The 16,339-nt window shown below is 44.4% G+C and overlaps 1 protein-coding gene across 3 annotated transcripts in view; it reads right to left on the reverse strand.

The window, feature by feature from the left end:
* Positions 1-2,465: 2,465 nt before the first annotated feature.
* Positions 2,466-16,339, reverse strand: part of Cdyl (chromodomain Y like) — a 132,863-nt gene continuing 118,989 nt past the window's right edge. For all 3 annotated transcript variants that reach the window (XM_041632911.1, XM_041632913.1, XM_041632912.1), the window contains 3 exons: positions 13,461-13,671; positions 5,102-5,245; positions 2,466-4,001 (listed from right to left, as the gene is read on the reverse strand). In XM_041632911.1, coding sequence (XP_041488845.1) covers positions 3,843-4,001; positions 5,102-5,245; positions 13,461-13,671 — 514 coding nt within the window. In that variant the 3' untranslated portion in view covers positions 2,466-3,842. The remainder of the gene's footprint in view (positions 4,002-5,101; positions 5,246-13,460; positions 13,672-16,339) is intronic.

The following is a 16,339-nucleotide window of genomic DNA, read 5'->3' on the forward strand; positions in this document are numbered from 1 at the left end:
AGCTGCAGGCTGCTCCAATCAGGCCCAACTCGGCTACCTTGTCCTCCTGGGAGGAATATGGGCGCCAGTTTTTTGCCACTTACTGACATGTGTCCAGAGTTCCCTTTATGTTTTTGCACATATTCTTTTTAAACAGAACTATAGATTTTGTATATATTTTCAGGTTAAGTAATTAGATCTCATGCAGGTGAAGACAGTTTCAATGTCCTTCTAAAGAACTCAGGAGGAATTCTTGCATTCTGTTAACAGCCCAAGCACTCTGGGTCTGGTGGGTTAATATTTGCACAAGGTCACCCCTCTGCATTCGTGCTATTTCTAACTACTCTGTGGCTTGACAACTGAGTAAGTTAGGGGCGTATTGTTGAACTTGCAGTGTTTTGGTAATTGATCTCCTTTCATCCTATTGTGAAGGACACATGGTCATGGCACTGCCTTTGGTTGGGGATTGCTCAAATGTGCTAGGTGTGTTTTAGAATGTGGAAGTCTCCGCTCTTGTTATCTCCTGCCCTAACATATTTAATGTATATATTTTTGCCTAGTTCTAGAATGTAGTATAAACAAAACAGTACAAAAACAGGGATGTTAAAACCTACTAAATCTCTGATTTTATTTCTAGCCCACCCAAAATAACTATGTAGATCTTGCTGGCCTGGATTTGTAGATCAAGAGACCTTGAATCTAGAGATGACCCTCTTCTGGGAACATACCTCCATCACACCTGGCTTGCTTGAGTTTGTAGAGTGGCTCTTATAACATTTGGAACTCGTATTTATTCACTCTGGGCTAAAACTGAAGACAACATAAAAGTGCCTAGTAAATGAAGGGTGTGGGGCATGTAAGACTCAGCTGGGGCTTTCTTTGGTGACCTGGGAGTAGCTTCCAAGTGCCCGGGGCATCCTCAGAAACAAGAATCACCACTATTTTTTGTTATTTAGGCTTTTCTTCTCTTAGGTTGGAACCCTGAATCACACAAACTGGCCAAGAAGTTTTAAGTTCATATTAAAATCATCCAGCGCTCTGTTCACAAAAGCAGATCCACTTGCTAGGTTAAGTCTTTCACAGACAGTTTAGAAACACTGTCTAGACGGACAGCAACAGGCCTCCTGGGGTGGAGTTGGCTAAGTAACTCAGTGAGGGTCACTTTTAAATGCATGAATGGTCCAGCTCCCAATGATGTTGACAGACCTCCATAATTTTCTTATTCAGCTCAATGCTTTTCCTAGTTTTTAATTTGAATCCAAGTAGGTGTCACCCCACTCAACCTGAACCATCTCGTCTACCCAGATTTGTATGCTCAAAGGGTGCCAAGAAGGGTTGTTCTTCCATGTTAGAGTACAGATAGGTTGACTGTACTGGACCATTCTTCCCACATGTCTAGTTAGCAAGCCTTGTGTGGGTAGGGCATAAAATTTTTCTATTTTTTTAAAAATATATTTATTTATTATGTATACAGTGCAGGTCAGAAGAGGGTACCAAGAGTCATTACAGATGGCTGTGAGCCACCATATGGTTGCTGGGAATTGAACTCAGGACCTTTGGAAGAACAGGCAAAGCTCTTAACCACTGAGTCATTTCTCCAGCCCCCCCCCCCTTTTTGTTTTTCTTGAGACAGGATATCTCTGTAGTTTTGGAGCCTGTCCTGGAGCTAACTCTTGTAAACCAGACTGGTCTCAAACTCACTGAGAGCCACCTGCCTCTGCCTCCCAAGTGCTGGGATTAAAAGAATGTGCCACCACTGCCAGGCTCCATTTTTGCTTTTTAAAGCCACTCAGACTACTTAAAAATATAATCTGAACAGAAGCCATTTCCATCTTGACAGAAGCTCCTTAGGCAAGAGGAGGTCATTAGGTACCTGTGAAGTGTACTTTCCCTAGGGTTGGCCACCAATAGGCTGACAGATGATGCTGCCCAATGGCCCTGAGTCCCGTGTTCTTACAATGACTTGGATAACAAACCAGTATGTGGCTAATGTCTGCTTTGTTTGTTCTCTCAAGTTCTGGTAGCACTGCCCAGGATGGCAGTGTCCAACTGTCCCGGGTCTCGCCTTCCTCTTCTGTGACAAGTCTCTGCTCAGGCACACTTTCCCACACACTTACACAGGGCTCTCACAAGCTTCGGGTGATTCACACCTTGGGACAGCAAAGTCACAGGCTAGATCAAGTTGGCTATGAGAGAATACAGTAAGAGAAGCCACCAGGAAAGGCAGTGACAGCCACGGGGCTGAGGGCCCCTTAAAGCATCACTATTTCGTTGGTGCCAATTTGGTGAAACACACCTACCTTCCTTTGGAGTAGTTACCCATCCAACCATGTGAATATGAGAAGGAGCAGTGGACTGCAGTCTCTGAGCCAAACACCAAAGTTTACTCACGTTTGTGAACCTCATGAAAAATCCCAGGGGAAAATGCCCCAACAGGAAACCTGGCAAGGGAAGAATTCATCGAGAAACACTCCCATGTGTTAAGAAATATTAGTTTTATTTAACCAGTTTTCACAGCTGAATATTTATTCTATAAAAACTTTACAGATTGTACAGTTTATATATAGTTCAAACTACGGAACAAAAGAGCAGGTCCCACAGATGCAAAAATACTGTACCAACCCATCCACAGTAAAGGCAGATTTACACACTGCACAGCGCTCCACACGACTGGGGAGGCGTCAGTTCTGAGTATAAACTTCAAAACTGTACAAAAATAAGGTTTTCGATTTTATTTCCATCTTCATACATTCAATATGATTGCAAGCCCAGAAGCCTAATTCATAATAGGCGCCTGTAGTCAGTAATCAGTCCCCACTCCATGGGGTACTCGTGAACACGATACTGTGCACAGTATACGGCAGACGTAAATGCAGAGACCGCAAACATTAAATGTCAAATATAAGGTAGTTCTTCTCTGTTTTGAAAGGAGTTTCTGTATTTAATAGTGTGCTGAGAGAATTTTAAATTAAATATAATATATTCTAAGTGAACCTAAAAATTACACTTTATAAACATAAAAATACTTTTTTTGGTGTAATACATCATTATCTGCAGATAGACAAAACTGCAAAGTAGTATATCTCACCCAGCCACAAGAAGCACTTATGTAGTTATTTTTCAAAAGGATCAGAGAAAACTATTTAAACCCACTAACGCTAATTTATAACTTAGCACGCAGCACTCAAGCTAGGGAGTGATTCACTCTGCACCATCACCCGCTTTCCTCCAGACGATGCTTCCTCACGATAGCTGGGTAAGAATGGGGCGCGGTGAGAACGGGAGAACCAGCGGGCATCTCAGCATGAGCCTGTAGTTCAGGAGAGATTTTCCATTCTTGATGCTTTTTTCCCAAGTTGGTTTTAATTTTGATTAGAATTTTTTTCAGCACTGAGGTACTTGTACCTCACCCCGGCCCCCTAGATGCGGGAAGATGTTTCAGAGATTTCTGCATCTGTTTAGGTAGAGGGAGGGGGGTGAGGCTGGCTAGCACTCTTTAGGGTTTGCGATCTAGATTTAAAAAAAAAAACAAACAACCCACCAAAATGAGTAAAATAACATTATTGCAAACTCTTCTGCCACCCTAAATGAAAACATAATTCCTTTAAAAAACACAACTAGCTTACAAGAAAATTAGAGCGTCTAAGAGCAGTCTGGTGCTCAATTACATTTTTATACTGTGTATACTTGAGTATAAAATAAGGACATTTGGACAAAGAAGCTTTGTTGTTATTTTTAAAGTTACAGTACTTAAAAACTCCTCGGTAATAAATAGCTTGGATGTTTCCAGTCCTGCTTCCAAGCGTGAGCTACTGTTGAGGATGACTGGGAGCCACTGATGTCCTGCTCAGTCAGTCTGCCAATCAAAACTCATCGATTTTCCTCTGTAAGTACTTCAACATGGAGTCCATGCCCTGGGCGGAGCCCCAGATCTTCTTCAGCACTTCACATTCTCTCTCGTTCGCCTGCTCCAGCTCCATCTTCATGTTACAGCGGACCAGGGCTTTGGACTCTTCCAGGACCTGCGGCAGTGATGAACGAGAAAGGAGGCTGGTTGTTTATAGGTACCAAACCTTTTCTTACACGCATGATAGCAACCAATATGTCTTTACATGCTTTACATGTTGCCAAACTGTGGTGGCACACGCCTTTAATCCCAGCACCAGGGAGGCAGAGGCAGGCAGATCTCTGTGAGTTCAAGCTAGTTCCAGGACAGGCTCCAAAGCTACAGAGAAACCCTGCCTTGAAAACCCAAAAATCTTTACATGTCAATTCACTCGCAACTTAGTACCGTTAGCCCTGCGTACTTGTGAATTCCACATCCCTGGGACTCAATCAATCTTGGACTGAAAATATGCAAAAAGATAAAAAAAAAGGTTTAACGGAATATGCAGGCTTTCCTACTTCAAAATCCAGCACAGCCCTTCCTCTCAAAGCACTGCACGTCATCTCCAGAGATGACCTGAAGTATACACAGAGGAACACGCTGTGTAAGGGATTTCAACACTTGTGGATTCTGGTACCCATGGTGGAGGGACATATCATGAGAACAGAGGGATGCTGGGATATTTAACATTGGACACTGAAACTTGACATGGCTCAAGAGAGGTGGTTTGTTACACGGATCCACACTGACCAAGCGTGGCCACAGCGCTATTGCTGTGGGACAATGTGGAGCCCTGAGTGGTTTTCTACTGTACTCAGGTTCAATGAAATTTCCCAGAGAGACTGCGGGTGGAATTTTCTAAACAAAACAGTTTAATTTCATCTATGAGAGTTGCTCGTGTATCTGCATGAGCTTAGACGAGAGCTGGATCGATCACTCGGGACATGTCACACACTGCACCATCGCTAAATCAACATTGTTAGGAGACCATGACTCAGCACATTTCCTAACCAAAAACCCCAATAAGAAATGGTTAGCACTGGATGGGGTATGTGAGGACTATGTTTCACACTGGGGTCCATTGCTACATCAAGGCCAGGCACAGATCTGGAACATGGTACAAGTCCAATTTAATCTCTGCGAAGGAAGAGGCTTTCTCTCCTCATCAAAAAAAAAAAAAAAATCACAAAAGAAAACAAAAACGATATATACATATAAAAAACCACTTTGACGTACAACTGGATTACATGAAGCCAGCTCCTTGATGCGAACCATGACTTCCTGGGTGAAGGTCCCTGGCCAAAACACCTGGGAGACCAGGCCCTTGCCGCACGCCTCCTGCGCGGTCAGCTTGCGCCCACTGAGCAGCATTTCGTTGGCCTGAAATGAAAGAGTAGACAGATGTGAAACGTGAGGGGAAGTGGGTGGAGAAGATGTCTTGGAAATTCAACCCTCAGAAATCCAAGCTGAGGGTGGACTTTTGAAGACGTTAGAACGTTAGAATCTGCTTTATATCCTCTAGTGGCCACTAAGAACAGACCACAGACAAAGCGTGACCAAGTGGGTGGACAGAAACATAGTAATAACCTGGGCCAGTCAAAAAAAAAAAAAAAAAAAAGGAGAAAAAGATTTGCTTCATGATGTAATTCGGAGTCATACAGACTTGGACGAAATCCAAATTAGAGGCTATTTTGTGGTAAATGAGGTTGCTGGTGGAACTTCCTCTATAATTCGAGTTTCTCCTCTTAACGTTGGCTCTTCCCACGCCAGTCAACTCATTAAAAATGCAACGTGGGGACATGCGTGGGTAATTCATGCTCTAAGGGACTGAACCTAACATAAAACTACATTTTCCCTCTTGACAGACAATGTTCTAATGTCACTGCTGGGGGGGCCATACCTGAGGAGCCACGCTTCTGTCATACGGATACTACCTATCCAGGAGGAACTGAGTGTGCCTCAGCTACTGTCGTCCATCTTGAGGTTCTGAGTTACTCTACAAGATGGACTGGAGAAAACTAACGCAACTTTACTTTTGACGAGATTCGAGGCCGCTGTTCACATCCTGGCAGAAGGTGTATGGACCTCACATCACTAATGACAGGATCACAGTTGCTGTGACCGGCTAAGGAGGTTTGCCCAGCAGACTGCCCAGCAGCCAATGTGACCATGGCCCACCTGTGGTTTGTCCTGCACAGATAGCCTTGCCGAGACTTCAGAGGTCCCGAAGAGGCCCAGGAAAACACCCTCTAGATGCTCCTTTCTTCAGAGGCAAAAATTACAGAGGTCCTATAGTAACCACATGCAACCCTCGAATCACAGGGAATATTTGAGTCTTGTAATGCAGAGAGCACACACACCATGGAGGTCAAGTGTGCAGCCGATCCACCACACTTCCAACAGGGCAGACAGTGTAAACGGCTGTGTGTGTGACGTATGTGCGGCCTCCTCACAAGAGTCTGCAAAGTTTTAAGGGGCATCACCCAAAGTGTGGACAGCCATTTGATCTCAGTCGTGAACAAGCTCACAAGCCTGGAATGTTCTCTGAATGAACAGACCCTCAATGTAGAGATAATCTATAAATATCTATAAGACCCCGATCTGACCTTATTTCCGTAGTTGAGTTTCCCTGCAGGAATACTCCAGGGAGGTGAGAAAGGGAGGGGGCCCTGATGTCATCTGCAGTAGCGAGAGCTCTAGAGCACCGGGAATACTCTTTCTTTGGAGATGACACCACCAGTCATGTTAGTACCGTGTGTCCTTAACACAGTGGATACTAATGAACTCGCCAGGCCCAGGAAGCCCGTCTTGAGTATTTCTTCCCATGCTGTCCTTTGGGACCCATCTGTCTAGTTATTCCCTCTTCCCCATCTTTGAGACACAGACCAGACCACCATGAACTCATGGTCTGGCTCCAGCATCCCACCAAACCCTACTTCATTTCATACATGCCATTTGCTGCCTCTGGGAGACAACTCACAGCCCTGGGGGGTGGTGCTCGCTTCCCATGTCCATCTCTGTTAATCACAACTGCCCTTACTCCGGCCTACACATTGTCTTAGCATCTCACCTCTTTCTCTTGGCTGATCTGGCTCTACATCCATAGGTGACTAGACAATCTTTTATGGTCTGTGGTTTCCCCACCTCACCCCCTATTTCACATGGTTAAGATGTGCAGGACAATGAAAGGAATTTGAAATTTGACCCACGAGGGTATGACAGGACTGACTCAAAGCTGTGAATGCATTCCATGTAAACAGGTAGTGAGTTTAAAACAGAGGCACGAAGAACCAACAAATCACAATAACCTACAACCCAAATCCAACCACCACCAGCAAACAAAGACCCATGAAGAAAAAACCATTTCCTTGGTCAGACTAAATAGGCTGAGCCCCACCCTGTCACTCAGAGTCAGAGGTGTGGGGAGGGTGCCATTTCTGTTTCAAGCTGTAAGAGGATAACCAAGAACGCTCTTGTGTGTGAACTAGGGGTTAAGAAATCAGTCCTTAGATTGGTACATTGACTACACTCAAGAGCAGGATTTGGTAGTGAAAGGCTCACAGATGGGGCCTAATCACGAGCCTGGACCATCCTTCCCGTTCTCCTTAGCAAAGACTACCCAAAGTGCTCATACTGTACTTGTCCTGGACGGTTCCTGAGTATAAGGGGTGGGGATTCTTAAGATGGGACTGTAAAAGGGGCACGGTGCACAGCAGGCACTCTAGGGGTGTCTTAAGGGTGGTGGTGGCAGAACGCCGAGCAACAGACTCCCAGGCTAAAGCCACACCCACCAGCAGTTGGGCAAGCAAGTGACACACTGAGGAAGGCTCACACAGCTAGTCTCTTTGTAGGTCATTTTTTTCTGACAGGGGCATTTCTTCAGTTTAACCTTCCTGTTAACTTAATACACACCTGGTAGGGAAAGTTACACTTGTCCCAGGCTCACTTTGGCTTCACCAATGTGTCACAAGAGAGATTATCTTTTTAGAAGTCATTTTAACAAGAGCTGCCACCAACACAAGTCACCTCAATAGCATTCAGTTACTTGTTGCATAGGTTTTAGTTAAAGACGCTGCTCACAAGGTGGGAATTTAAACTGTGTGGGGCAGGCACTCAGTTGCTCCAGAGCAGGGTTTCAGCAAGCTCTAAGGGTATCCTGGGCTTGAGGAAGTGGATGGGGTCCTGTTTTGGAGGATGCAGAGTAGTACCACTGACTTCTAATGGCCACTATTGTGGAATCCTGAAACGTCTCTAACCGTGGCTATAAGCTCTGTAATCACAGCGTAGAGCTATACCACCTGATTCTAAGTTGAGACAAAAAACAATTATTGGCCAGGACTCACTCATCTACCAGGGAAACAACCAGAGAAGAAGGTGTTCATGTGGACTGATTTCAAGCTATTCTCTAAATTATACTTATTTAGTGAGTGTGTTTGTGTGTACGCATGAGAGAGAGAGAGAGAGAGAGAGAGAGAGAGAGAGAGAGAGAGAAAGCAAGCGCAATAGCAATGCACTTGTGGAAAGCAGAAGACAATTTGCAGGAGTTAGCATTCTCTTTCCATCATGTGGATCCCAAGCATCAAATACAGGCACGCCTGCGGAGCCATCTCATTGACCTAAAGCTAGTGAGCTCTTGATATCTTCACACTGACAGCCTTTGGTTCATGGGATCCAATTCTAAAAATGTACCTGCTCAGCGGCATACACAGGTTCAAGACTGTTCATCTCCTCCATATGGGCCCTATGTGTGCACTTTACCCACCACACACCTACAAAGGGCCTACAACATAGGAAGAACACACTACCAGATGTTCAAATTTAGCTATAACAATGGTTCTCAACCTCCCTAATGCTGTGACCCTTTAATATAGTTCCTCTTGTTGTAATGCCCCCGAAACCATAAAATTATTTTCATTGCTTCTTGATAACTGTAACTGCTGCTGTGATGACCCAGAATATAGGTATTTTGTGTTTTCCTATGGTCATAGGTCTTACCTGTGAAAGAGTCATTCACCCTCAAGGGGTCAAGACTCAAAGGCCGAGAACCGCTAGATTAGTAGGTAATGAGGATTCTTTATTGCCAGAATTAAAAATAGCTGTTGTTAAATGATCTACTTTAGCAATAGCTCACAATGAACCTTCTAAGAAGGCAGAGTCATTTAACAGGAGAAACTGCAGGGAGAATGCTGAAGAATGAATGGCTTCCCTGCTCAAGAACAAGTGCCGCGGAAAGTACTTTTGTGTACACCATACAGCCAAGGTACAGATGTCTCTAGAGCAGTGGTTCTCAAATGGTGGCTCATGGCCCCTTTGGCAAACCTGTGTCCCCCTAAAATATTTACGTTATATTCCTACCATTAGTGAATTGGGATCCAATTCTAAAAATGTACCTGCTCAGAGGTACACACAGGTTCAAGACTATTCACCCCTCCACATGGGCCCTTTGTGTGCACTTTACCCACCACACACTATTTCAGAGTTATGAAATAGTGACAAACATAATTTTATGGCTGGCAGTCACCACAATATGAGGAACTGGATTAAAGGGTTGCAACATTAGTGCTGTGGGAAAATGGTCTTGTATCCTGTCACTTTTATTATCTTTTAATCAAATGGTGATTGGCCAGTAGCTAGGCAGGAAGTAGAGGCGGGGTGACAAGAACAGGAGAATTCTGGGAAGAGGAAAGAGTCAGTCTGCAGTTATCAGACATAGAGGACACAGATGAGAATGCCTTGCTGATGAAAGATACCAAGCCACGTGGCTAACACATACAAGAATTATGGGTTAAGATGTAAGAATTAAATAATAATAAGAACCAGTTTATGATTGATGTAGATCTCTGTGTATTTTTTTGGGGACTGAATGACTGTGGGACCTGGTGGGACAGAAACTTCAGTCAACACATCAGGAAGGTTGGGAACCACTGCTATTGCGCTTTGGTTCCTGGGGATCAGTCTCCACCCTCCCAGGGCTAGTAGCATCACTTGGAAGCACTGGTACTTAGATGTAAAGATGTACGTGTGTAAAGATGTAAGATGCAGATGTAAAGATGCAAGATTAACAGGGTCACGGAATCTCTTCCGGGGTTTCAGAGACAATGTCGGCAAGACTCAAGTCCCTGAAAAGTTACTACATGAATGTGAAGTCTAAACTGTAGTAGTGATTTTGGGATGTTGGAGATGGAAGGATCTTGGGACTCTGTGCAATGCAGGTAGCAGAGTTTGGGGTTCAGGAAATCCCCCAGTCCTTTTGGAGTCCAGACAATTCTATAACCAGTCCCAGATGACAGATAAGTAATAGATACAGGATTTGGTGCTTGGTCTACTAAATTTGGTTCAATCATATGCCTCTTTCATTCTCTCTGAATGTGAATATTTATTACATACTACTGTGTATTGCAGTATGTGTTTTTGACATAGTAGTATAAGATTAATTTGAATTTCACATTAGACTTGGACTTTTAAAGTACTGGGACTATTAAAAAGCTACAAAGACCTATATTATGCATTATGACATGGCCATAAGCCATGGAGCAGAAGGTTATAAGGTTAAAAGGGACGTTTGCTTGTCAAGTTGGTAAGGAGCGGGGTTATGATGGCTAATGCTGATTGTCAATGGGGCTTAGAATCACCACGAAAAAACTCCTGGTTAAGTCTGTGAGGGATATTCTAGATTAGGTCAATCAAGGCCAAATACCAGCTTAAATGTGGGGTGCAACATCCCATTCCCTAAGGTGGAGGTGTGTGTGTGTGTGTGTGTGTGTGTGTGGAGGGGGGGGTCTAGAGAAGCAGCGACTGGCAGGCTCAAAACCCTGGTCCCATCACTGTCCAATTGTGAGTCAAATAATTCCTTCTGTAACTGGCTTTCGTCAGTTATTTTGCCCCAGCAATCCATAAAGTAACTAGGAGTGTGGAGGCTGCAGGGAGACTTGTGGGGTCACTGATTTAGGGGCTCTCTTAGGACACAAATCTAATCCCTAGCAAGTTCTCCAGGGAAGTTTTCCCTTGCTCTTTTGCTATCTCTAAGGAGAGGAAAGTGGGCCCCAGCTGAATAAAGGTGGCAGACCAAGACTGCTATTGGTGACCATGGAAGAAGGGACAAGATGCCATATAGGCTTACAGTGAAAGCCAGAAAGGTTATACTTTAGCCCTGGTGTTCTGGACAAGAATGGGCCATTCTTAGCAGCAAAGGATGGATCTAGAATCAAATGATTACACTGGAAACGTCCCTGAGGCCCACATATGAAATGCCTAAAAAGTGAGGTATGTCTAGTCATGTAAGTGACATAGAAAAAACAAGTCTAGCTTAGGTCAATACAGACCTGTAGCAGATATGTGGCCTTGATGAATGGCCAGGAGCCTGAAGATCGGGGACAAGGGCTTGTACGGGAGAGGTGTGTAAAGGAAAGGAGGGGAGGGATGGATAAGAAAGAATGCCACCTGCTGTATCGTGTCCATATTCAACAGGAAACCCAACCTTGGAGAGGACACTGAATTGGGTGCAACTCCTAACACTGGCCAGTCTTGGATACTTGACCAGGGCAGACCTGGCACTATAGTCACACAATCTGAGGGGTGGAGCATCTCACCAGTGACTCCAAAATACCATGTGACTTTGCTATTTTTGCTTGACTGTCCTACCAACAGAAGACATCAAGCTGAAATACTTATGTGGAATCATTCCCAAGGACACCAGTCTGTTAGTTCCTGGTGGTGGCCTGACTGTTCCAGTAAGAACAGATGCTCTCAGCCTGTCCCAGCCCACAGGTACTGTGGTTTTATCGGGTTGGGAGTCTGGAGTACCAGGGTAGGATACTGGTCAGGAGACCCTTCACAGCAGAGGATACACAGAGGTGATAAGACCATGGGGCATCTGTTGGGTGTAGAATGTGTGTCTGTGACCCAGTGAGTGGGTGTTGTTCACTGGTAGCACACACAATACCCCTAAGACCTTTCAGCTGCATCTTATCTTCAACAGGGACTTGAGAGAAGCAGGAGGTTTTTGGTTTTCTCCTCTTTGATGACAGCCATTATGTTCTAAGTAGGGTAGTGATGGGGGCTGAAGCCCTTGGGTACAAGTATCCCAACAGATTGAACATTAAGGCTAGCAGAAGGGGAACTGGGGGAGGGCATGTGTGGCCCTGGAGCCAGCCTGGCTGTGGAGACTGGTTTGTTCTACTAGCTTTCGTTTTCACATTTAGTACTTGAAATGATTTTAGACTTACAGAAAAGTATTGAAAGTTTAGATAAGAGTTCCCAATCCTCTACATCTTCCTAGGTTGCATTCTTGACAGGCTGCATTTTAAAATGATAAACCCCACCAAATTAACACTGATTTCCCATTATTACTAGACTATAAACGGTACTGATCTTGCCAGCTTCCTCACTGATTTTTTTTTTCTATGATTCAGGAGCCCACTCGCCATCTACCACATCCGGCTGCTTCTGAGGAACATTATTCAACAAGTACAGTTTGGTTTTCTTGTTGACTAGACTGAGCAGTGTTCCTTGGCAGAGGTCCTCAGTGTGAAGGCTGCGGTGTCTCTGCATCTTCTGGAGGTGTTCTGAGGTCCATTTACAGGTTGACTGCAATAAAGGAGTATCCTTCACGCTTTCCACCACAACCAAAAAGAGGAGGCAAATATCTTTCCCCTTCTTTGTAATTCTTGGGTGATTTTGATAGAAACTTCCTGCCGAATGTCCCTCTCTTCCAAGTTTCTCCCAGGAAGAGGCCCTTTGGGATTAGAAGATAGGTCCCTCCTTCAAATGTGCAAAAGGTGCGTCTTCGTGGTACGGGAATGGACTACGGTGGGCAGAGATAAGTGGTTCCTTCCAAGAGAAGTCTGTTACCCCATGTGGGAGCTGCGCTGTTGGCAGATGGCTATCAGCTCCACAGGGAAGGCATAATTCCATCGCTGTGTTAATGGGCAACATTCTTCTTGTGAGGTCCACACACGGTGATGATGCAAATGAAGCAGCCATGCAAATTCATGGGAGAGATGCTTCAGAGCCGTGTGTGTGTGTGTGTGTGTGTGTGTGTGTGTGTGTGTGTGTGTGTGACATCACAGCCCAATGGCCCTCTGTCTCACCAGCTCTTCAACAGGTGATCAGTGACTGGGACTCTTCCTGCCGAAGTCTCTTGAGTTCTGCCTCTGGAGAACCCCATGTCATGACTTTTTGTCTCAGTTCAAGGACTAAGGAACAAGGTGTCTATAGCTGCTTGTCAAAACGTAAGCTACAATATAAGCACGAACTATTACAGACGGATTTTTAAAAAAACATCAAAAAAAAAAAAAAAAAAAACCAAGAGCACAGAAGTGGGGAGACCCTTTCTATCCCTATGCACACTGCCCCTTTTTAGTAAAGGATTTTCAAGTGCCAATATGGATAGTGGATATCAGCGTTAACTATGCAAAGCTGTAAGTTCACAACAGTACACAGTTCATAGTATTCCATGAACAAAAACCAACCTGTCTGTATAGCTGGGATGGGAAGTCCCCACAGAATGGCACACTATATACATGGAGTATAACAATAACAAGCCAGATCTCCTCAGGATGTCTTCTAGAATGAGTTTGTTTTAAATGGTACTCACAGACGCTCCTCCCATAATCTTGGGAAACATAACGGTAGAGCAGCCATCTGGACTCTGTCCGAAGGTGGTATAGGGTGTTTGAAACCAAGCCTTTTCGTTAGCCCAAACCACATCACAAAGAGGCAATATGGATGCTCCTAGTCCAATGGCTGGGCCATTAACTGCTACAATAATAGGCTTCTTAAACTGAATGAAAGTATTCACGAAGTTTCTAAAATGAAAAATAAATGGGGAATTACTGAAAACATTGCATATTTGAGCAGATGAAAAAAAATCTATCATGGAATTCAATTTACCAAGATGTAAACGCTATGGAAATTATTAAGAGATGAGATTTGCTTAAGGTGTTGTCTCTGAAGCTGTGGACCATGGGTTTATTTGCTGTATGTGGTGTGTAAGGCTTAAAGACAGCCTGGCCATGACACGGCCAGTATATCTTAGCCCTTAGCCCCTGACAACTCAGGAGCCCACTCACATTATAGGACTCACGACCAACCAAGGAGTGGTGCTGATGAAGTTTGGTCTGGGACAAACCAAGAGTGTTCGAAGGGGGAGTGAACAACAGCAGATAAGGTGTCAGAAAGCACAGCTCTAACTCTGCATGTGACTTCTGACGGCTGTCATCTGGAGATGGCCTGAAATTATACTCAACTAGATGGAATGACTTCCAAGAGATAAAGATGGCAAACAAGGCCAGTAAGCACTCCAAGACCCCACTGCACAGGAGCTCAAAGGACATTAAGGCAAGGAGTGGGGAGGCCATCACAGGATGTGCATTCTTAGCAAACCCAGACAATACTATCTGGGAGCTGGCTCTGGGGTCAGACTGAAAAAGGTCACTTTTGGGGATGGGGAAGGTTGGGGACCCTTCTCCCACATACGGAAGGCAGCTATTTATTCAAAGATAGCTCCGTGTTATGAATTTTAACAGGGTGGAACAAAGAGAAAGAACCAAAATGTACAGACCAGAGTCCCTCACAGGCAGGATGAGCCACAGGTCAGAATGGGGGAGCAACTAGAACTTTTTATGAGTGACTCCTAAATCTGGGCCTACTCTCAGCACTGTAAAGAGCTAACAAATTGTTTTCCCATAACTCACAAATTTAAAATGCTGCAGTGATAAGCTTGCACCTCTGAAAATCCTAACGCAGCTGTTTAGGTTGTCCTAGTCCTGAACACCTGCAGAACGGGCCAGACAACCTTTGGAACAGACTTTGGAAGCAAGCAGTCTTACTGCCTTCTGAGAACTAAGGATCAATAACCTGGGATGGACTACATATCCTATGCTGTTCCTGACTCCTTTTGGAAAGATGACTGCTAAACTGGTGGTCTCCATGCCACAGAGCAGATATTCCCAAAATATGCGCTCTAGGTACCCAGAGTGGCTGCCACAGTGCTAAGATCAAGAAACCACAATGGGATGGTAAATTAACACGAGAAGAGTGATTATAATGCTAAAATAATTGTCCAGAGAAATAATAAACGGATTTACCATTTGTGCAACACACTATACCAGTTTACATGCTTGCAAAAACCAAAAATTTGTTTCTAAAGTCTTAGGGGAAAATCAAAACCTGGACTTTATTGTTGCTTGTAGTGACTTTAGCTGGCTCTTTGTAAAAGGGTCAGAAATCCAGTCTGGAAGAAGGAGCTCCCCTTTTATGCAGGAACTGATCACTCTGATGTGTGAACCCAGATAACAGATAAAGAGCCACACAGAAAATCCCTAAACCCTCACAGCATCCTGCCCAGTAGGAACACCCCAGGGCCATGAAGGCTTAGTCTTGGGAGCATCCAGCCCAGACACAAGGCGCCTTGCTGTGGAGCTAGTGACTGTCCCTGGCCTTGGGTTGGAGCCCCGACTAGCCAGTCAGCATCAGGGGAGGGAGCTGCCTATTACTTTTGTTGGGAAAGGCTTTGTATTAAGCAAAATTTGTTCTGGAACAACATTTACTAGCTTAGATATCAAAATGCTAGGGATTGTTGGGGAAAATGAAGCAATGAGGATCCAGAGCTGTTAGCACCCAGCTGACTGCTTTTTCTCAGCCGAGCTAAACAGGACGGAGTGGAAGAGGAGGTCAGGCTTCAGGGGCAGCTGGAAAGAGCAGCACCTCCCACACAGTCTAGGCAGCTGCCTAGTCCTGGTCCACAAACTCCAGAAGCCAAATGAGTAGATCGCTGGTCCTTCTGTCTTTACCAATGTTCTGGATATTTTATAATGATGAATCTTCAAAGTGGCTATCCCCAGTGTGTCTGACAATGGAACAGCCTAGTGATTAACTCAATCTTCCTTTCTGACTTTCAGAAACTCAAGACAATGAGTTTGACTCATTGTTTTAAGGGATTTGAGATGAGGGACACCACAGAAACAAACACAAATGAGCAAGAGGAAGGCTAAGTGAGTCTGATGTGACCTACTATTCAAATGACCTGCTAAAGCGTACCAAGAAAAATTCCTACCAACGGAAATGCATTTGCTTACAGAAACAGGTAGGTTTCAGTGAGGCAGGGTTTGTTGTTTGCTAGAATACTAAGCCAGCTTTATGATACATGTGGGGAGGTTGGGAAAAGAAATGAAGAAATTATACATTTAAAATTACAAAGTTCAACAAATGAGACTATTTCAGTCTGTCTTGATTTTTTTTTTTGGGGGGGGGGGTGTCTTTTCTGTTTTCCTAATCCCAACACCACTAGTCCCTGCTGCTGTCAGAGTAACTCAGCACTGGAGGGAAGGGGTGAGTCTCAGGAAGATTCAAACGGAGCTCAAGGAAAGCAGACTTGGAAAAAGAAGCCAAACTCTGAGACACTGGCTGGTGAGCCCTATTTTTAAATTCAGTTTTATCTATCTATCTATCTATCTATCTATCTATCTATCATCT

This window comes from Microtus oregoni, unplaced genomic scaffold, assembly GCF_018167655.1.
Source record: "Microtus oregoni isolate MIOR12 unplaced genomic scaffold, Mior012 000042F_ref0000377, whole genome shotgun sequence".
Taxonomy (NCBI): Eukaryota; Metazoa; Chordata; class Mammalia; order Rodentia; family Cricetidae; genus Microtus; species Microtus oregoni.